Source organism: Tachysurus fulvidraco, chromosome 2 (genome assembly GCF_022655615.1).
Source record: "Tachysurus fulvidraco isolate hzauxx_2018 chromosome 2, HZAU_PFXX_2.0, whole genome shotgun sequence".
NCBI lineage: Eukaryota > Metazoa > Chordata > Actinopteri > Siluriformes > Bagridae > Tachysurus > Tachysurus fulvidraco.
Window position 1 is genome coordinate 37,398,806 of NC_062519.1, and position 21,842 is coordinate 37,420,647.

Consider the following 21,842-nt stretch of genomic DNA (forward strand, 5'->3'; position numbering starts at 1 on the left):
GAAAAAAAAAGTTTTGTTACTTCATAGATAAAAATGTAGACTCAGTAATATGGAGAAACTTTCTGTACAGAGATGTTTATTTACATTTATGGAAGGAGTCTCCAGTTTCAGGACTTTGCACTGTATGGTTTCTTGTTAATATGACAAGCTGAGCTTTTTATTTTTGGTGTTGTTTGTTGTTTTAACTTATTAATAAAAAAATAAAAAAAAAAGCCTGGCAAGAGAGAGGCTTGTGATGGTGCTATAATGTAAGTGATTACTTGAGTAACTCATCATCTTTAAAAGTACCTAGAAAAAGCAAGATATGTCATTGATTACTAAAAATGTAAGCGCCGGAAAATTGCTATGGTATAGTATACATCAGGATGTGCTGTTCTAGGAAAACAATTCACCTTTAAGCTGCCTCATATAAATAGACTGCTACCTTGTGTTGTATTCCTAATACATCATATATTTGCCCACATTATTTTTCAGGCCATCTCATCACAATAAAATATCAGGTGTCTGCTGTGTACATAATAAATATTTACTCTTGTAAGCACAAAAGTACACAGTGTACACCTTGTTTAAAGGTATAAATATGTTTATATATAGATAAGTATAGAAATATGTTTGCTTATTTTAAAACATATATTTGATTGTATTATATCAATTCATTTGAATTAAGGGTTGAATTTAGGACTCTGTAGCTGTGTGCCATGATACCAAAATATATCGACCAATCACTATAATTTTACAGTAAAATAGGCATTAAAACAGATACGAAATAAAACTAAGATAAGAAAGTGAAAACACACACAAACGTTCTTGTACTTACTACATTTTTGGGAGACTAGACTCAGAAATGCTTTATGGGGACTCAATGTTCTTGTGATCCAGATATGGGGAAAAAGTGTAGGTTTGAGAAACCAAATATGACCTTAATTTCTGCATTCAAAAGGGTATGTTATTTTCTTTGTTGTTGGTTGTTGGTTTTGTTTGTTTTTAACTGATAATGGGGGGAAACAACAACTGCTACTTTAAACAATAATACTGATATTAATTAATTAGTTAATGAATGTGTGATATTGCACAGACTGCAGTCACTCTTTGACCAGACATTTAATGCTACTGTATAACCACTCTGTGGAACATGACATTGCATTCTTACACAGCATTACTAACTAGCATCAGTGATGAAACTTTCGCCATGCATAGAGCATTGCATATTAAACATATATTAAGGAATGAGGTATTCACATATGTATCTCTTCTCAGTGCGACACACCTCATCATGCCACTTGCCCTGTGCAGAGAGCGAGAGTACAGCACAGCTCTCACGTTTCCCCCCTGTCGGCTCTTTCTTTGCACGATCCCAGTTGAAGTAAGTGATGGGCATGCTGTTGACATCGACATATTGGCCTTCTTTAACAATATCGGTCACTCCTATCCAGAAGTCTTTGGTGCCTGGTGAGCTGAGTTTGGCATAGTCTCGTAGGTCATTGTTTTCCTTCAGGTTTCGAGGCGTGGCCAAGGTTCCACCCTGAGCAATGCAGTCCTCGTTGGCCTCATGATAATGCTTGGGCTCTTCAACGACCAGGTAACACTTCTTATGAGCTTTAATCCCACGAAGACAGACTGGAATCACACAGAAATAAATCCATTCTATTATTTTTTTGCCTTAGTATGAGTGGACATGTCTTTAGTAGGACCATTTCAGGTAATATTATGTGGTGTCACCCATTACTTAAGGCAATTCCTTTCCTCCAGTACAATATTTATTCCCTATGGTGTCCCAAATGTTGAAATCATTTGATTAGATTATATAAAGATTAAAACAAATACATTTTTAACATTTCAATACCCAACATCTGCACCCACCTTTAACATTGCACCCCTACTACTACACAGTAAGACTGCAAGATTGTATGTTGCTGGCCTTTTTTTTTTTTTACCTTTCCATATGACTTCCCGCAATTTATGATCAAAAAATACATGAAACAGAATTACCTCTATGAATATAGGTATTATTACACATAGTTCTATCCTTCAGCAGAGGGCAGCAAACCCTCCCAGTTCCAGGAAGCAGCTCATCTATTCGCATACTGAAGCAGTGCACAGGATAACCAGATTGGTTTTACAGTATATGGTTTTCTTAGGGACAGGTAGCCTAGTGGTTAAGGTGTTGGACTACTGCTGGGAAGGTTGCAAGTTTGAATCCTAGGTCCACTAAACTACCAATGTGGGGCCCGTGAGGAAGGCTCTCAACCTTTAATTGTATAAGATGCAATAAAATGTAAGAAGCTCTGGATAAGGGCATCTGCCAAATGCTGTAAATGTAAAATATGCCCTGTCTGTAAACTGGTGAAGTGGAATTACTGATGTCTTTAATAATATTTAGAAACAAAATAAAACTTTTGAATCTGGGCAATAATTTGGTTAATGTTAGACATTGGTGTTTCCATGGGGCTGATTTTCCTACGAATCCTGATATTTGCATTAACAAATGTTTATATGTTTTATGTACGATTATGTTTATTTATTTGATGGGACCTAATGTCAGATGAATAAGGTGCTTACAGCAATACACCTGCTCTTGCAATTCATCTACAACACCAAAAGTGACATGATGGTAATCTTTTTAAGTAAGATCCTTGTCCTGGTCAGAGTCACATTGGAAGTATAATCTGTCCTCAAACGTCTGAATGTGAGGTAGAAATACCCCCTGGATGGGACCCCAGCATTACACACGTCAGTAGCCAATCAATACAGTTCACAAGAGGAACGTGTGAAATTCCACACAGACAGTAAGCTGTTCACAGGATCGAGCAGGACGCTGGTGATATGAGGCAGTAATGTTACTTACTTTACCATAGTGTCAGTTTTACATCATGTGTTATATAATAAAAATGGTTTTATGCCCATACTATATCTTCATTAGAATTGCTACTTAAATCAGCCTTCAAAATTTTCTAATTTCTCCAGTTAGAAAGTGTTTAACATGGATTCAAAACCTATAAATCTAAATTTGGTAAGTAGCAATGAAGCAGTGGTCAAAACCAAAACCCAACACAAAAATATATGAGCCTGTATATTTACAGAGATGTCAATCGTGACATGACTAAAATGATCAGACCACCACAGAATGGGTAATTTAGTAGGTTATTTAATTTAGATAAACAATAATATGGTTAATCTGGATGGAAATAAAATCACAGAGTAGGACCTGGAAATCTGGAATGACTCCAGTTTTCCAAATCAACTTAATTTGTCTGAATAGGGCTTTAGAGTAAAACAAGCCACAGAATCATATAGTGAGCCTCTGTGCTAGCGGTTGCACTGAAAACAAACTTTTTTTTTTTTTTTTTTGCTCTATGATTAGAAAATTGTTAGAAATAGAGTGTTTAGATAGAATGTGACAAAACTAATAGGCAACAGGATCGAATTTCTGAGTTTTATGTTATTTCTATATAATTTATGCAAACTTAATGAATTAAATCTACCTCATCTACCGCATATCAATTTAAGCATTTATTGTGAGGAGTTTTGATTTGTTTGGAATTCTTGAATATTAATTATATAATAGCTATAAAACCAAATAATCAATACATGATGTAGCCATTTTTATAAAATGTATAGCCTATTTATCGTTTGTGTATTCCTGCTTCCTGAGGAACAAAGCTGTAGAAATGACCACTATTCCTGCCATTATTCATTTTTAGTTAATGTCATTCATATTTTACCCTCAGTAAGATTCTTCTTGTTAGCATAATGCTTATTACTTGGCTGTAATTGTAATTGGAACGTATATCAGGCAGTCTATCTTCCTTGTTTAAAACAAGCTAAGTAGAACTAAGTTGAAAATTAGCCACAGTGTCAGGGTGTGTAAAAGAGACCTGGATAAAAAATCCAGTCTGAAATCAGGTCTACCTGTTTGCAGCGCTTGCATCTCCTTCAAGGAGTTCACCTCTTGCCATAGTTTATCAATTTCTGCCTTCATATCGTCATCTTCTTAGTCACATTCAGAAAATTGTGAAAGAAGAAATTATATACACAGTATATATTAATAATAAATGCTTCTATTTATTTTCCATAATTCATTTTATTCCCTGTACTGAAACCATTACCTTTACCTGGAGCAGCTTTCCTTGAGCGAAAGGGACGAGCACATCCATGATGAAGCAGGGTGCAAGACAGCAAGAACAGAAGAAACAAGTAAGGAAAAGCCATGGCTACTGTGAGAAAGCAGCCAGCTCACACAGAGGCTACATTTATACCAGTACAAGAAGCCCTGAGAAAGCAGACAACTCACCAAGTACACACCAGCGCTCCACATGCAGACTCCCATCTTATTGGCTGAAAATTTCGAGTTGGAGTGTGAGCTCCAAAAACAAGAGCATTGCATACCAGAGGTGCTGTAAACAACCAGCTCACTGTATCCTCCCATTCATAAATATTTACCTGGGCCAGCATGCAGGTCGTTTCCTCTAGTCGTCAGTCAACAAGCCACCTCAGTGTCACAGGACATTCTGTACAGCTTAAAACTCATAACTCTCTGTTCCCATTATCTATAACATTTACATTTATTCAGGAGGATTGTAAAGGATTCATAACAACCAAAAAATGTGCAAGTTTTAAATTAAATGCAATGAAGGTAAGTGCTAAAGTACAATAAGTGCAACACCTTTATTGACATCCCTATTTAACGTTTTTTGCTTGTTTGTTTGTTTGTTTTAAATCTATGTAGATTTTGCGTTTGGTTAAATTCCAATCCCCATAAAATCAGTGGAGAGCATTTTATTCCAACAATTAAAAATTTAAAAGGAATATATTGGACAAACATGACTACAGGTAACCGTCTAGCAAAAGTCAGCAAGTAAGGAGTGCATTAGTCAGATAGATGATTATGAGGCCAAGGGTAAATCCAGAGAGAGTGTGAGGGATCAACAGCTCAGAAAAGAGAAGTTCTTTACAGGACAGCCATAGCTCATACACATCAAGAGTCGTAAGAAGAGAAAAAAAAGCCATAGGAGTTTGCAAAAGGCATCACAGATACAACAAATTTGTATAAAAGTCTTCTGATTGTTGTGTTCTGATTAGACCAAAACTGAACACACTGACATACTCAACAATGCTCATTAATCTGAAAACACCATCCTCACAGTATGGTGAAGAATGGTGGTGGTTTCATCTGTTACTCGTACCATGTTGTGTTTCAGCAACATGGACTGGGAATTTGCTCATGGTTGAAGGCATGATGGATGAAACCAATCAGGGCAACCCTAAAAGTAAATCTGTTCCAGTCTGCAAGAGATTAAGTATGGAGCAGAGGTTAATCTTCCGACTGGACAATGATCCTGAACACACTGCTGAAAGTAGACTATAGTGGTTCAAATCTAAGAACCTGAGTGTGTTAGAGTGACCTATTCAAAGCCCGGACCTTAATCCGATTGAGAATCTGTGGCAAGGCTAGAAAATTGCTGTTCACCAATATCCTCTATCCAATCATGAATCTTGGGCTGAACAATTTTGCCAAGAAGATTATCAGGATCCAGATGTGCAAAGCTGATTTCTCCAAATAGTGTAGATCTATCTTAAGAGATAAAATGTGTAAATCAAATTGTAAAAATCCCAAGTCATCATACCAAGTCATTTTCAATTCCAGGTCATAACACTATAAAATGTTGGAACGTTGGGGGGTGGGGGTATGAATACTTATGCAAGGCACGGTTGTGTGCCAACTCACAACAGAAGCCAATCCAAGTCTGAAATGAACAGTGCATTTGTATTTGCTTGAATTATACAGTCAGAGAGGCGGGTAAGGAAGTCCAGTTTATTGCTGTGTGTTCTGACAGAAATATTTTTAGCCCCTGATGCAATGAAACACACGAAGGAAGTAAAAGGAAGAGTGTAAAAAAAAAATAGCTTATGATTGAGCCCCAATGGACCATCTCTTAAAAACATACACACTGTTTTTCTATGAAAGCCTGATAAGACTATTTATGTCGAATGACAGTAATCCTATCAAATATATAAAGTATCTTGACCTCAAGTAGTCACCCTCATATCAAATTGAATGATACGGATGTATTAGGCATAATGCATTGAGTTATACAACTATGACCCACTAGGAACACCGAAGCTTTGCATATTCATGCACTTATCCAACCAGCCAATCATGTGGCAGCAAAATTCATGTGCCTATCTCAGGCGTCATCGGGCATCAAGGCAGGATACACCCTGCCAACCTAGTGCCAACCTAGTGCTAACCACACACACACTCTCATTCACTCACACAATCACACACTATGGACAATTTTTCCAGAGATGCCAATCAACCTACCATGCATGCCTTTGGACTGGGGAGGAAACCGGAGTACCCGGAGGAAACCCATAATTGGTTTTTGATCTGGGATCTCCAAAAAACCTAGTAAGATGCAATTCTTCAGATGGAAACAGCTTTGGTGGGATGGCTAATCTGATGGGAAAACTACACAAAATTGTATAACCACTCTTTAAAACTGTGGTGAGCCGATTGTACAACACAACAAAGGAAAACAGAAGACCACTCCTATCAGTCAAGTACAGGAATCTGAGGTAACCTTCTGCATTCTTTTCTGTCCTCGCTCATCATCAAGGCTTTCCACCTGACATTCAGGAGACGTTTTTTTCCAACCATAATGTGTACACTCTTGTCCGTAAAATCCCAGGAGATCAGCAATGTCAAAGATTCAACTCAGCCCATCTGGGATCTGTTGAAATTCCAGATTCTGATGTTTGACTTATGGGATATTTTCAATCAGTCTAAACAAATGAATTATTTTCTGGTAGTCTGATATAAAATGAGTTAGGTCTAAGATGTTTGTTTTTCCCTCTGTTGATAACCTTAAACAGAGTTTTAGTGGTTGTATACAAGACCTTCAAATTTTAGATGCTTATGAACAAACACTTGGGGCAACTCAGAGAGTAGATACCGTATGGGTTTGATATCACCAGATACTTTGAAGATAGAAACAATTGTGTGAGAGAAAAAAAAGCTTTTGAATATATTGCCCATAGTAGGTAATACTGAAAAACTTATGAAGAACCGCAAATTCTAAATGATGCCTTATATGAGTCATTCACCACATGAGTCATTCACCTCTATGGAGGAGTGTGACATGACAACAAATTTTTTTTTACATGTTTAACCCCAAAACAGGCAGAAATTCGATTTGAGCCTCTAGTAAAAAGAGTTAATGGGTTAATGAGCAAAAATATAAGCATTCTTTATAATGCACCCCTGATGATATATTCAGAATAAAAGTTAAGGCTTCAAAATGGTGATGCTAAAAGATATGCTGAAATTACTGGGTGTTTCTGAATAAAGGTCTGTGTAATATCTTATTCATATTTAATACATTTATAGCAAAGATTGTGAAAAGGTCAGCTGATACTTCTGTATGTCAAACGGGCTTTGAAAGGGCTTCCTTTTTATCACAGACAGCAGTGTCATTTCCTACGCTTAGCAAAGCGTAAAACATCTCTCGTGACCTTACAATATATCATGACCTCCACGTGCTGCTTAACAAAAAAGTTAAATATCTCTCGTGACCTTACAAAGTATAATGGCCTCCATCAATCAGTGCTGTTTTAGAGAAGAACAGACTGTATGGTAAAAGTATAAAAAATGGCAGTAACTGCAGGAAACTGGGTTTTAATTTGACATATACTGAATCCGAACACCTCGGGTTTCTCACAGTAGCTAGAAAGAAATCTAGGGTATTTTTTCCATTGTGTGCTTCTGATGCTGGAAAAAAGTTTAGTATGTTTTAAGTTACTGAATAATTTTGAAGAAATCCTTGTTTCTTATACAGGATTGGACAATTATTTAATCCATTAGCTAGCTTTAACAAAGCTAAAAAAAATCATAACTAGCATTAATGCAATGATGCTGCATTCGACTTAAGAAAAGAATTTGATGTCATATCAACATGGCTGCTCACAGCACCATCATTCATTTCACGTTTACACATACAGCGACTCGCAGCATTGATGCGACCAGAGATCATTCTTTTTTAATGAATGATGTGCAGAGACGAGAAAAAAAGATACAAAAATTTTTAATTTAGGAAAAAATTTAAGGTCTTGTTGCAACAGCTACCAACAGGAGTGAAAACAAAAAAAGCACAATTGATCAGTGACAAAGAGCACATAATGCTTGTTCATCTCGTATCATATGATGCAGAATTTTATTTTTCAATTTTATAGATCTCCTTCCAAAATATTTCATTTCAGAGCAGAGAAACTGGTTTGTTTCTTAAATGGAATGCTAGTTATTTAACCCACTGACAAACGCTATTACTATGACAACCAGTAGTAGGAAAACCTTTAACAGAATTACCACATTATTTTATTTTAAATCTTATACTATATATGGTAGAATTATGGATGTTGGCTTAGAGGTTAGCATGTTTGCCTCCCACTTCTAGGGTTTGCATGTTCTCCTCATGCTTAAAGGGCTTCCCCTGTTGATTTCCACCACTGGTCCAAAAACGTGATTGGCATCTTTAAAATTATCCGTATTGTGTGTGTGATTGTGCTCTGTGATGAATTGGCCCTGTTAAGGATGTCCCCTGCCTTGTACCCTGAGCTCCCTGGTATAGGCTTCAGGTTCCCTGCAGTACAGAAAATGAATGGTGGGTTGGACGGATATACTTATGGTTGCTTAGGATCAGTCTACATACAGAATATACTTGCTTTTTAAAAATCTATTTTTGACTAAATTTGACTACACAGTGTGCTTTTATAAGAAGGTAAATATAAACATAAATATACGTTGCAAAAAGACATCAGGAATCCTGTTGCTAACAAAGGATGAAAACGGAGGCATGCATGTTTTTTCCCTCTGACTTTGTAGCTGAACATTATGCTTTGTTCGAGAAGATGTTGCAATATGTATTTCTCCAAACACAACCAGGAATAGCAGTTAGCAGGTTTCCTTTGCAGCACAAGGAAAGGTTGGGGGCTCAGTTCCCACAACTGCCCTGTGTTTGTGGAGGTTGCATGCCTCCCCTTGCAAGTTCATGAGGGTCAAAAGACGTGTTGTAGGTTAACTGCCATCTCTAAATTGTCTATAGTGAGTGAATGGGTGTGTGAGTGTGTTTGTACCTTGTGCCCCGAGTCCCTATGGGGTCGGCTTTAGGTTCCTTGCGACCCTGTGTATGATAACAGGTACAGCAAATGGATGGAGGGTTGGACAACTGGGAAAATGAATATGTTTTGTCTGGTGAGGTCAGTAGCAGGGTGTAATACCAAATCTTGTCCACTTGTGGCTTCAGATTTGCAACTGATTTGTCTTTTGTGTGTAAATCCAACAGAAGAAGAAAGACAGCACACGAATGGTCTGCAGGTCTTTTTTTTTATTTTTGTATCTTTGAATTTCTATGCACAACACAGCAAAAGCAAATCAGCTTCACTACATCTAAACATTACTCTGTTTTCTGCCTGGAATGAGTCTAGACACAATTACCGAGCATGAAGAATTCTACAAGAAAAAGCCATTTAAAAGTCTGGGACTGAAATTTGACACAACATACTGAAGGTCTGAAAAGACTGGAGTGTGTAATACTGGACTGGAGAGTATCACATCACAGCTCTTCACTAAACGTTCCTCAGTGTCAGGGTCAGTTTGTGGTGATGAATGTGTGATGAAGGTTAAAGTCTAGTTTCTTCTCCTTTATTATCAGAGCTGTACGATTACGAGATGAGGTTTAGAAGAGCTGTGATATCTAAAACAATGTCGGATTTTCATTCTCTTCTTCTTCCTATCATTCTTTTTTTAACACTTACTGTAGCTCTAAAATCAATTTTTAACACTTTCGTTTTTCTCTTCTTCTACATTTCAGTAATTGATTTATTTTTTTAAAGATTTTTTTTTACAGTTATTACCTTGTATATATTCAAAGGTTAAGGCTCTCTCTTTTTCTCTCTTTCTGTAAAGAAAAAAAAATAAATCATGCAATTTCTTTCTTTCTTTCTTTCTAAATTTTAATTTAAAATTAATTTACATTTTTGAAACGCTTCTGAAAATTTTTAATTTTTACGTTTCTGAAAACTTTACTTCATCTTTCTTTCTTTCTTTATAAAAAGAAAGAAAAAATAACTATACCTTTTTTAAAAATATTTCCTTGTTTTCTTTCGGTGAGGTTTACGAATAAGTAAAGATTTTCTTTTCTGTCTTCATACAATTTCATATTTAATTCTTAGAATTAAAATAAAATAAAAATAATTTTGCACAAACTGGGACTAAAGAAAATACAGTCATCCTTTATCTTCCTTTTTTCCTTTTTTTCACTTTTTTCAAATTTTACCCATTTTCATTTGTTTTACTTTCTGTGTAATGTTCTGAAAGATAGCTAGATAGTTTGAATAACGTTATATTATTAGATCAGATATTTATGATGATCAGCTATGCATAATTATTCAGTATGTCTGATTAGAGGTATGTGTGATGCATGTTGGTTCCTTATTTCAGTGTACAGTATAAGTGATACAGACACAGATACAGTTAAAGGTACAGGTACATATAGAGGTACAGGTAAAGAAACAGGTATAGAAGGTGTTTAGGTAGAATTCTCGGTACTGGTACAGAGGTACAGGTACAGGTAAAGGTTTAGGTAGAGATACAGGTACAGGTAGAAGTACAGGTACAGGTAAAGGTACTGGAACAGATAAAGGGAGATGTACAGGTAGAGATAAAGGTACAGGAAGAAGTACATGTGAAGATACTGGTACATGTATAGGGATAGGTACAGGTAAAGTACAGGTACAGGTAGAAGTACACATGAAGTTACATGTATAGGTACATGTATAGGGATAGATACAGGTAAAGTACAGGTACAGGAAGAAGTACACATGAAGTTACATGTATAGGTACATGTATAGTACATGTATTGGGATAGGTACAGGTAAAGTACAGGTACAGGTAGAAGAACAGGTCCAGGTACAGGCAGAAGTACAGGTACAGGTAGAGGTACAGGTGGCTAAGAGCTTTTTGACTTCTTCACTTGACTTGAAGTGCAGTTACAGTTCTCTCTACACACATTACACTGTTGCAAAAATATACTTTTATGAAACATTAACTCAGCACAAGCACCACAGTGTAAACACAACACAGAATCACACACACATACACAATCACAAAAGCCAACAGACTCAGAAATTCACAGCCTCTGCGTTTCCTTCATCCTACTGCTGATTCTTTTCAGGTTTCACCTCCACTCTAAAGCTCAGATCACTTACTGGTGAATTATTATATCAGCAACAGAGAGCTACTTGCTTTGGTCTTGCCGTGTGACCAGCATCGTGCCCAAAGCACTTTCTCTTTCTTTCTTAGAATCAGTTGCATTTCTAACTGGTAAACATCACTATAATGTACAAAGCACACAGTAAATCATTTTATTCATATTGTATATATGATCTCCCATATTGTTTCTTTCTTTCTTTCTTTCTTTCTTTCTTTCTTTCTTTCTTTCTTTCTTTCTTTCTTCAGGTTTTGTTGTACAAAAATGACAGAATGTTGTTTCTTTGCCTTAGTCTTGTGGTCTACAAGCTGTGTGAAACCCGAAGAGGTTGAGCAGACACTGAGGCAGACACTGAGCCTTGCTTTCCTTTACTCACTAACAGAACAGAACTGCACAGCACAAGTTCAACACATACATAGACGTGGGAAGGAGAAGCGCGTGCACACACACACACACACACACACACACACACACACACATGGTCACATGGTCAACACTGGAACTCTTCAGCACTGTGCTGGGAATGGCACTTGAGTTGGCAAGAAAGAAATTTTCAGACACACTACAGTCACACACTTGTACACTTCACTACAGCATGGGGGAACACAGGACACTCATCCCCTCACAGTCTCTTCTTAACCTGGGGCAAGTCACTGGGGTCTACTGGATGAAGGGGATTCGTTCCTTATTATCACTGTCTCCTTCATGCTCCTCCTCTTCCTCACCCGCCTCGCTTGTCTCGGTGCTGTCGCTCGCCATCTGCAGGAGCAGCACAAATCACCTTTATCTGCTTCTCAACAAGTTTCTTTCTTTCTTTCTTTCTTTCTTTCTTTCTTTCTTTCTTTCTTTCTTTCTTTCTCAAACTCAATTGATAGACATTTATACAGGTAAGTGGTTAAGCATAATCTTTCTTTCTGTCTTTTTCTTTTCTTTCTATAATTTCTGTTCCAAACAGTACAAATCAGCTTTTAAAAAAAGCTTAAAAGGCTTCTTTCTTTCTTTCTTTCTTTCTTTCTTTCTTTCTTTCTTTCTTTCTTTCTTTCTTTCTTTCTTCAGATATTTTCACATATAAATAAAAGCTTTTAAACGAAGCCTTAAAAATCAGCTGTAAGGAAACAGGAATAACATTGCTATTAAAAATGTCTTTCCCTTCTTTTCATTTCTTTTCACCTCCTTGCATGAGGATCCCCATCAGCAAGTGCACATGTGCAATGGAAATTGATTAAAGTCAGTAGCTGATTTATGAGGCGGAGGCGGACACCTAATAACGCGATTGTAGGAAAATTCACAGGAGCGTCAAGTGAAACCAGGACACAGTTTCAACAGGAGCTAAAATGTCCACGTTGTGCTTTCATAAGCCATTAATTGTGCCGACATCCTCTGCACAGTACTGACAGATCTCCATGGAAACTACATCCTAAAATTTCTCAATCACTGTCATCCAGATGTTTTCCTTTTTTTTCTGCCTTTCCTTTTTCGCTCAGCAGACACAGGTGCACTAAACACTCCAGACACACTCTTTTTGGGTTACTCACTAAAGGAGTGGGAGACTTTTCCACATCCAGGATCAGCTTTCCGATGTTTCCTCTGTCATGGATTCTCTGCATGGCCTCTTTCACCTGAGGTAAAAAGAAGATACACACGTTTTCACGTTTTGCACAGTTGCACTTTATGTGGCTAAGACTACTTACATGTCCTTAGCCCTGTCTTTGTTTTATGTAGCACCTTGATCCTGGAGAAACGTTGTCTCATTTCACTGTGTACTGCAACAGCTATATATGGTTGAAATGACAATAAAAAGCTTCTTGACTTGACTTGACTTGACATCATTCATTCCTCTACCTAAAACAGCTTTTGAAGTGTAAATAATTTAAAAACATATGCAGATTCTTTAGATTGTTACTGGATTACTTAGAACTGCATGTAATCTGGAGTTTTACTTCTTTTCCCTAACTACCAGTTATTAAATAATCCTGGTTTATAAACCAAAATTGTTAAAATCCATGTTTAACATTTTAGACATAAAATGTGCCATTTTATATTTAGACAGCCAAGAATGGTTGTCCAACTGCGACAAAATTATTGGCACCCCTGATTAATATAACGCACATTTTCAGAAACTCTATTGCTCTCAATATAAAATGGCACATATGAGGAAACCTCTGTATTTGGGGGCAGAAACAATGATCAACAGATGTCAAGCAATTAATATAATAATAATAATAATAATAATAATAATAATAATAATAATAATAATAATAATAATAATAATACTTTTTAGCCAAATAAGCAGCATAATGACATAAAAAGAGATACAAATTGTCTGGAACGTGTCAGTGTGTAGCGAGATAAGGTGTGGCCCTTTTAAGAGCGCGCACACACACACACACACACACACACACACACACACACACACACACACACACACACACTTACAAGTGATTGGACACAATCAAACTGCCCTTCTTTACATGAAAGGTGAAAAGATCCTAAAGAAAGAAACGTCCAGAGACAGATCTTAAAAACATCTCCTGGAAGCAAACAGTCACTTATTTCATGCGACATATTAATTTTTGCTCATTTGCATGGGTGCCAATAATTTTGCAGTGCACCGTTTCAATGTATTTCAGCTTCATTCCACATTCAAAAATGTGAAATTCAAAGTAAGACTAAAGCTAATACTATTATCATCTGCAGTGCAGTGCATTTTTGATGGAAATATACTGTTTCCTTGTTTCATTAATATGACTGCTGACCCATTAACTGCTACCTTCTCCATAAGAATAAACAAACAAAAACAGAAAAAATTAGCACCAGGGTCTTTAGGGGCATCAAATATTTCATTCTAAAATTATTTAATGTATCAGGTTAGAGTTTTCCATTAAACATAAAATGTTTTAGCCCCAGCCTTTGTGTCATACTGCAAATAATAACCGTTAAATAAAGTGTGCTGTTTTCTCCTATTGTTTGGCATCCGTTTCTATTGTGCACAGGCTATAATCAGGGCCGTCCTCATAATCCTTATTCTGTGTTTCTTGCAGCAGATGCAGCCTGTAAACAGAGCACACAGTGTGTTTCAGCTCTAATAGCAACTCAGTGCATGCTGCCAAACCATTCTTTGTTTTTCACTTCTCATCCTCCACTGAGTATCATTTGCCCCATAAACCAGGAACCACATTGTCTCCAGCTCCCTCGACTCAAATCTGGTTTCATCTCAGTAGCATTGCAGAAGAGCTTTGATTGCCTTGGAATGAAGCTACTGCACTGGAAGTAATCAAATGTATCCAGGTCTTTAGGCTGATAATTCACAAAAACCCAAAAAGAAGCCTTTATTTATCACACAGACATTACCACACAGTGAAATACCAGTGAGCAAAAACTGCCAGAGAGAGATTTAACCCTTCACAGTGTTGTACTGATCAGCCATAAAACCTGTGACTTCTACCAGTTACTTTTTTTTTTATGATTTGATTTCAAATCTCATGTCAGGATCATTCAAGGCTTGCACATTTTTCAGCAATCTACTTAGTAGATTTCTTTGCCGGATGCAGGCCAATATCCCTGTCAAACTTTCTGTAATAGAGTAATAACTTGCCAGCTAAAACAAATTAATCACTAAAGTAATTATCCAATGGACCTTACTTATTTGCTTAGTTAAATACATTCGGTGACCTTTCTTAAGCCACACAGTATTGTATAGAATTATATATAATTAATTATTAATGGTTACTAATTAATAATTGTATATAATTATTATATAATTTAAAAAAATAGAGAGAGAACATAACATAAGACAATATTAATTGTTCAAAAAAGCCAAACATATTGATTTTATAATAAAACACTGAGTCACATCTGTTTTATGACAGAAGAAATACTGCCTTGCTGTTCTGCTAAAATCATGACTCATTATTCTCTGTTGAATCACTCTGATGAGTCTCTCCCTAGTTTCATACAGAAAGCATATTTTGTGAGCTGCACCCACACTGCATAATAATGTGCCTGATTTTCAGCGTTAACCTGTATTGAGCGACACAATTTGCAGGACAAAACTTGCTTTTTACCACTAGATTTTGCTTCCCAGCTGACTCATTGTTAAAGTGCACGGTTGACTCGGCGTCACCCGGGAAAGCGACTAGCGGGCTGAGGCGGGCTCAGTTCTAAAAGCTTCCTCGCTCTTATGTGACCTCGATGGTACTGTAGCTCAGCCTCATTTTTGGCATGCGAGCGGATGAACTGGTGCACTTAGTTTGGAGAATAGTGTTAATAATGCAGTTTCCTTTTTAGATTTCCTTACATGGTTACCTCAGTTTTAAGGAAGGAATAAAAGAAAGTTGATTTACTTCCTGTAAGTCTACAGTAATTTTATTCATTGTAAACTAATCATTTTGCTAGAAAAAATATTTCAGCAAAAAAAAACTTTGGAAGAAGAATTTCCATGAGACAAACTAGTTTCTGTTTCGTTTACACTAGAGCAACTGCACATGTCGACAAAATTGCTGGTACACTTATATTAGAGAAAGAAAATCCCACACTGGTCACTGAAATAACTGACAAATGTAATAATAAATAAATAAAATGACTGAAAATTTGAAAATGAAACGAATAAAAATCAGACTTTGCTTTTGAATTGTGGTTAAATTTGCCAGCTTACATTTAACAAAACCTTATCAACATTAGGAACAAAATAAGTCTGACTTCATGATAATGACAGACAACAGAAAGAGAGATGGAGAGAGTATAAACAACAAGACAAGAAAGAAAAAAACAATCCAGGATGGATCCTAATGGATGGTTAACTTGTTGATTATTTATTTTCTAATTTAGAGAAGTGTTGATAGATAGATAGATAGATAGATAGATAGATAGATAGATAGATAGATAGATAGATAGATAGATAGATAGATAGATAGATAGATAGATAGATAGTGACTAATGACAGTAGTTTTTGAGCTAGTATTTTTCAGCTAGCGTGCTAACTTTATACAGCTTGCTCCAAACTGTAGAACAAAATAGATCAGATAAACAAATAAATGATGTTGATAATAATAATACATCTGAGGAAAAACACTTCACATCTGAGGAAAAGGTTGATGTTCCCAAAAGTTTTTATCTTCTTTTTATTTCACTTGTCACTGTGCTAGCTAGCTCAATCATTAGCCTGACTCATTAGCCTCATTATTGGATGTGTCTGTATTTTCCAGTTGCCTAGTAACAGCATTCTCCCTATTTAATCACCGACCGGTTTGTGTCTTTTCAATGCACCAAACATTATAATATGAACATTGTGAAGCAGGCTGTGATTATTTAATATTTTTTTTTCTGTAGAAGTTTCTGGGAAAGTTATTTTCGTAGCCATCTAACCGTCTGCAGAGTGATTATGTCCTCTGTTAACTAGGGATAGAGTAGAGGGGATAATTACGAATAATTACTTTTTCAAGATCCTAAAATAGAATTATTACTACAGATTATCTCTAAATGTGTTTAACACACACTGACAAGTTCAATGGGATATTTTTCACTTTTTTTTTGCTCATACTCCTGGAGTTTCTTAGGATTTGTTAGTGTTTAGCAGATCTTAAACCTGAAGAAGTGGAGTAATTTTCTATAACAGCATCTCAGACAGTCATTTCATCTGTAACGTAAATGTAAATGATTTATATTAATGCACTGTGTCTAATAGGTTGTTGTTTCTGTAGTAGCAGCACATTCAGGGGGAAGTGGTAGCTCAGTGGTTAAGGTGTTAAGGCCTACTGATCATAAGGCTTTAAAGAGATTTAGAGGTGAGTTTAAATCCCAGGGGCCACCAAGCTGCCACCCCTAGGACCATGTGCATGCCCCGTAGCCCTAAATTGGTCAGTTATAAATGATAAAGCTCAAATGCATTGGATCAGGGTGCATGCTAAATGTCATTCACAAAGGACATGTCACATAATAGATGGATTAAGGAAATAATAGATGGATTAAGAAAACCACTTACATAACATGAACAACATTGATTATCTCATTACAGTGCCATCTGTAAAGGGGTGGTGTATATTAAGCAGCAGCAGTCAGTTCTCAGTGTTAATGTGTAGGAAACAGGGAAAATGGGCAAGCGTAAGGATCTGAGTGGCTTTGACAAGGGCCATAGTGTGGGGTCAGAGTATTTCCAAAACAGTAGGTCTTGTGAGGTGTTTCTTGGATGCTTTGTTTGTGCATGTAAGGAGGGAAGGCTAGCCAGAAGAGCTACTTCTAATTAACAAGAACTAATTTGTCTCACATGTGTTCCATAACATTAAATATAGCTACAAAATATTACAAAGTATAATATAAGAAATAAATTAAATCTTCAGGTTGTGCAGTTATAGTAAAACAGTCCACTTTGGGAGGGGTAAGAGTAAGTGGGATTCAGGTCAGACTGCAATACTCCCACAAAGCGTGTCTTATTTTCCTATTAGATCATCTTAAGACGAATAAAGCCTGCTGTTATATAACAGAGAAACATAATCTGTCATATAGAGAACTTTCCAGTGTCAGCACTAACCTCCTGGGAAGTTGGGAAAGTGTAGTTACAACATCAGGTGTCAAGTCACTTTGTTTGTTTGTTCAGTAGGAAATGTACCTACTTTAATTTACTACAAAAATACAGCAAGGTATTTTAACTCTACTTTTTTTTTTTCATTTTTAATCAATTTATGAAACCACTAAAAACTTCATCATTACACATTATATAGTAATTGTACAGCACTATTGTGTTTTTGCGAGCAATTATCTTGTTTTATTGAAAATTTTATAAGAGCCTGTACTTAGCTTTTGAGATGAGTAAAAATTCAGATTCAACAAATTTCCCATCAGATGTTGCATCTATTAAGCCGCCCGTTTGTTCTTTCAAAGAGCTTAAAGGGCAACTCATAATTCTGAATTCCTACGTTCGTAATTATTACTTTCTTCCCGTAATTCCTACTACCTACATTTTTTTTTTAAATCTTTCTGACATGACTTGACATGACCATTAATTCATACTTCCACCAAACAATCCAATACAGAAAAGCAACTAAATCATTAACCTAAATTAATTTTTTCATTAATTATAATATTAACCTTATTAAACGTATTGACTCGTGATTTCTAGCCCCTCTTCTATGGTACCACTCAGGACTTCTTATCTCAGTATAAACAGGCAGCTTGTACCAAAGAATTTCAGCATGAATTAGTGAAGTCAGTGTTATTTCATCCTTCTCTAAAACTTTCCCCATTTTACACACCCAAGCCAGCACAAACCTTGGCTCCTCTACAGAGACTGTAAAAATCTTCAGCATTTACATGTTCAGCTAAATATCTGTTTTTTAAAAAAATCGTCATGAATTTCAGCAAAGGTGCATTTACAAAAAAAAGGCAAGATCATTACAGTTAAATTGCTCGACCTTTGGATTTGATTCGGCACATTCAGAAACCAAGAAACCGCTTCCAACAAATCTATTTTCAATCCTAAGGAATGGAGAGACTGTGCATTAACACGCTCCCTGCTGAGAGATACCAGCCTGTACCAGGCTTTCCAACAGCTTGTAGGTTCATTAAGTTTTTGCGAAACGCATCACCATGAACTATCTTCCTACTTCTTGGCTGATTTTCAACGAGCTGTGTGCTCACAGGGAAAACCTTAAGAGCTGGTGGCTCCGTTCTTCTTGAATGGAGAACACGGATTTATATCTGGAACCTTTCTTATTAAAAACATGATGATAATAGATAATAAAAGAGAGAATGAAATCACATTGAGCTCTTGTTAAATTGCAATCGTAGATATTCTTGCTTCCAGTGTCTACTTAACATCATTTTTATTTTCTAAAGATTGTATAATTTTAAAATTGTATGTGAAAGGCAAATCCAGTACCTCAGACATGTTTCTGATAAAAGTCATTTTCATTGACTAATTGACTGACAGCCCTGTTGTTGAAACCTGCATGCACAAGGAGTCTAGCTAGCTGAATATCAACCTAGCTAATTTCAGCTAGCAAGCAATCAGTGATAATTCAATCAGAGATATTCGTTGATGCAAACTACGTACCATCCATCTGCTGTGTTTCATCGCAAATATTATTGAACCTAAAACAGTAATTTACAGGGCTCTCAAGTTTTGAAGACAGGCAGACATGCATGAGAAAAAAGACCTAAATGCGTGACTGTCACTCTCAATGCGTGACACTTGACAGCCCTGAATTTATGTAAAAGGAAGGAGTGCATGTTAGAGCCAATTAGTAGTGATAAAATATCACTATTTATGTATATATGTCAATATTTTGAAGAACATGCTATACATGTTAAATAGACTTCCTGACAGTGTTCGGGGCTCAGACACACTCTCCCAGTTTAAATGTAGATTAAAGACATATCTCTTTAGCCAGAAATACACATAATACATGCCATAACCTTGTGCTCATATGCATCTGACCAAATGCACATTATCATCTGGTTTATATTATGAGCAGCAGCTATGCTAATTCCTCTCTACTTGCTTCTATTTTTCTACCCATCACAAAGCATCTAGAGATCGTTCCAGTTGTGTTCTGCTTCCTGAAAATTTCAGACCTTCAGTGAGAAGAGCCCAACCCTTTGAGGATCCTGAGGCCTCCAGAGCCGTACCAGCTCCAGTTGGATTCCGCTTAAAGACATTCAAAGAAAAGATCCCGACTACAGTACATGTGGTCTTTGAGGACAACAACCTCCTAATCAATACACAATTGTCAGACAGTATCTGACTGTAGAAAGGACATTATTCATAATAACACCCTCTGGTGTTTATAACAATTTATAATCACACCCTCCAGTGTCACCCAAATGAGGATGGGTTCCCTTTTGAGTCTGGTTCCTCTGAAGGTTTCTTTCTCTTCCATCCAAGGGAGTTTTTCCTTGCCATAGTTGCCTCAGTCACATCAGGCTTGCTCATTGGGGCTAAATACAAACACATTTAAATATAAGTATAATATTAGTCTTGAATTTTTGTCTTCAAGATTCTTGAATCAATCTTATGTTCTGTAAAGCTCCTTTGAGACAATGTCCATTGTTAAAATTGCTATACGATTAAAACTGAATTGAATTGAATGTTCTCGTCCCTGGTGGTCCGTTTGGTATAAAACCTGTGCCAAAATCAAAGTATAGGGATTGGATGATCTGTCGTGGTGACCCCAAACAGGAAGCGGTTGAAGGACATCTACAACATGAATATTAGCCATCTAACAGTGCAATAGAATCTTTTTTTAAAAAGAAGGTACTTTTGCTGAACACTTAAAAGTACCAGGACGTCTAATAAAAACAATATAACTCTTGGACCATACATGCTGTACAGTACATGACCACCTTTGACACTTGATTGACAAATGATATTCAGCATATTGTGGACTGACAAATCTAGGTTTGTCTAGGCTTGTTTTTCCCCCCACCACATGCACCATCATGCATTTTTGTCACTTTTAAAGCAAACATAAATTTATAGACATTTTATTTATTGTCCTTAATATACAGTCGCTTGCATAAGTATTTACGCCCTTTAAACCTTTCCACATTTCATGATGGAACTGAATTGGATTTAATTGAGATTATCTGAGATTATCCAACCATCCTTTTTCCTACACAGAATCATGGAAAAACTGCAGTCTGTCCCAGGGGGCACAAGGCATCGGACACCCTGGGCGGGATGCCAATCCTTCACAATCGCGCACACACCTATTTATAGACTATGGACAATTCAGAGATGCCAGTCTGCATACAACATATTTCTCTGGACTGGAGAAGTACCCAGAGAAAAACCCAAGGACAGAGAGAACATGAAAACTCCACACACACACACACACACGATGGAAGCAGCTGTATCAAACACTGGAGTTGCATAGCAAATATGTTAAACACTAAGCATTATTTACAGTATAGAAAAACGAGCAAACAGCCATTTAGGATTCAAAAGAGTTGAGTCTTATAAGTGAGCTAAACCAAGTGATCCAAATCACTCTCTACTTGACCGGGTCAAGCTTTGGTGTAGCAATTTGATTGGCTGATAAAAAGTGGGTGTTGCAGAAAAAGATTCAAGATTCAAGAGGTTTATTGTCATGTGCACAGTGACAACACAATGGTTTAGACCAGGGGTCTAAATTTGGCCCGCGGTGTAATTATATTTGGCCCGCGAGATCATATCAAATGTGCATTACAGTTGGCTAGCCGCATGCTCCGCTAATACTACAAATCCCAGAATGCCTTGCCACTGTATTGACGCGTAGTCACGAACAGCAAGCGCCCCTCATTCTCTGTTGACAGTCGTTAGCAACCATGTTACAGTCACATCGGGCAAGTTAATTCCACCCTCCACAAAAATGGCCAAACGAAAGATGGACAATAGGAGCTTTCAAGTCAGGTGGGAGGCAGATTATCTGTTCACCAATATAAAGGACAGACCTGTTTGTCTTGTGTGCTAACGTGTCTGTAACGAAAGTATAGAACATAAGAAGACACTATAAAAGGAAACATTATGAGAAGTATAAGGACCTGGACGTAAAGCAGAAGCTCCAGAAGGTGGAGGAGATGAAAAAAAGTCTAGTTTCCCGGAAG

The 21,842-nt window shown here is 36.7% G+C and overlaps 2 protein-coding genes across 3 annotated transcripts in view; both read right to left on the reverse strand.

Annotated features, from left to right (window-relative positions):
* Positions 1-1,085: 1,085 nt before the first annotated feature.
* clec3a (C-type lectin domain family 3, member A) lies at positions 1,086-4,281 on the reverse strand. Of its 2 annotated transcripts, none has more exons than XM_027153112.2 (3): positions 4,113-4,281; positions 3,910-3,987; positions 1,086-1,617 (listed from the first exon to the last, which is right to left on the reverse strand). In XM_027153112.2, the coding sequence occupies exons 1-3, from the start codon at positions 4,207-4,209 to the stop codon at positions 1,220-1,222; spliced, it is 573 nt and encodes a 190-aa protein (XP_027008913.1). In that variant the 5' UTR covers positions 4,210-4,281; the 3' UTR covers positions 1,086-1,219. The 2 variants fall into 2 exon arrangements, with proteins under 2 accessions (XP_027008913.1, XP_027008912.1); XM_027153111.2 differs by having other exon boundaries at positions 4,107-4,281.
* A 5,082-nt stretch (positions 4,282-9,363) lies between these two features.
* Positions 9,364-21,842, reverse strand: part of vat1l (vesicle amine transport 1-like) — a 30,888-nt gene continuing 18,409 nt past the window's right edge. The window contains exons 8-9 of the mRNA XM_027153026.2: positions 12,800-12,883; positions 9,364-12,023 (exon numbers count right to left, since the gene is read on the reverse strand). Of these exons, the coding sequence (XP_027008827.1) occupies positions 11,925-12,023; positions 12,800-12,883 (183 nt within the window). The 3' untranslated portion in view covers positions 9,364-11,924. The remainder of the gene's footprint in view (positions 12,024-12,799; positions 12,884-21,842) is intronic.

Bases quoted from the DNA above. Each gene is read 5' to 3' on its own strand.
- clec3a (XM_027153111.2), bottom strand. From the start codon at position 4,209: ATGGCTTTTCCTTACTTGTTTCTTCTGTTCTTGCTGTCTTGCACCCTG. The intron at 3,988-4,106 runs GTAATGGTTTCA...GTGACTAAGAAG, and splicing joins GAAAGCTGCTCCAGGTAAAG to ATGACGATATGAAGGCAGAA. The intron at 1,618-3,909 runs GTAGACCTGATT...GTGTGATTCCAG, and splicing joins GATGCAAGCGCTGCAAACAG to TCTGTCTTCGTGGGATTAAA.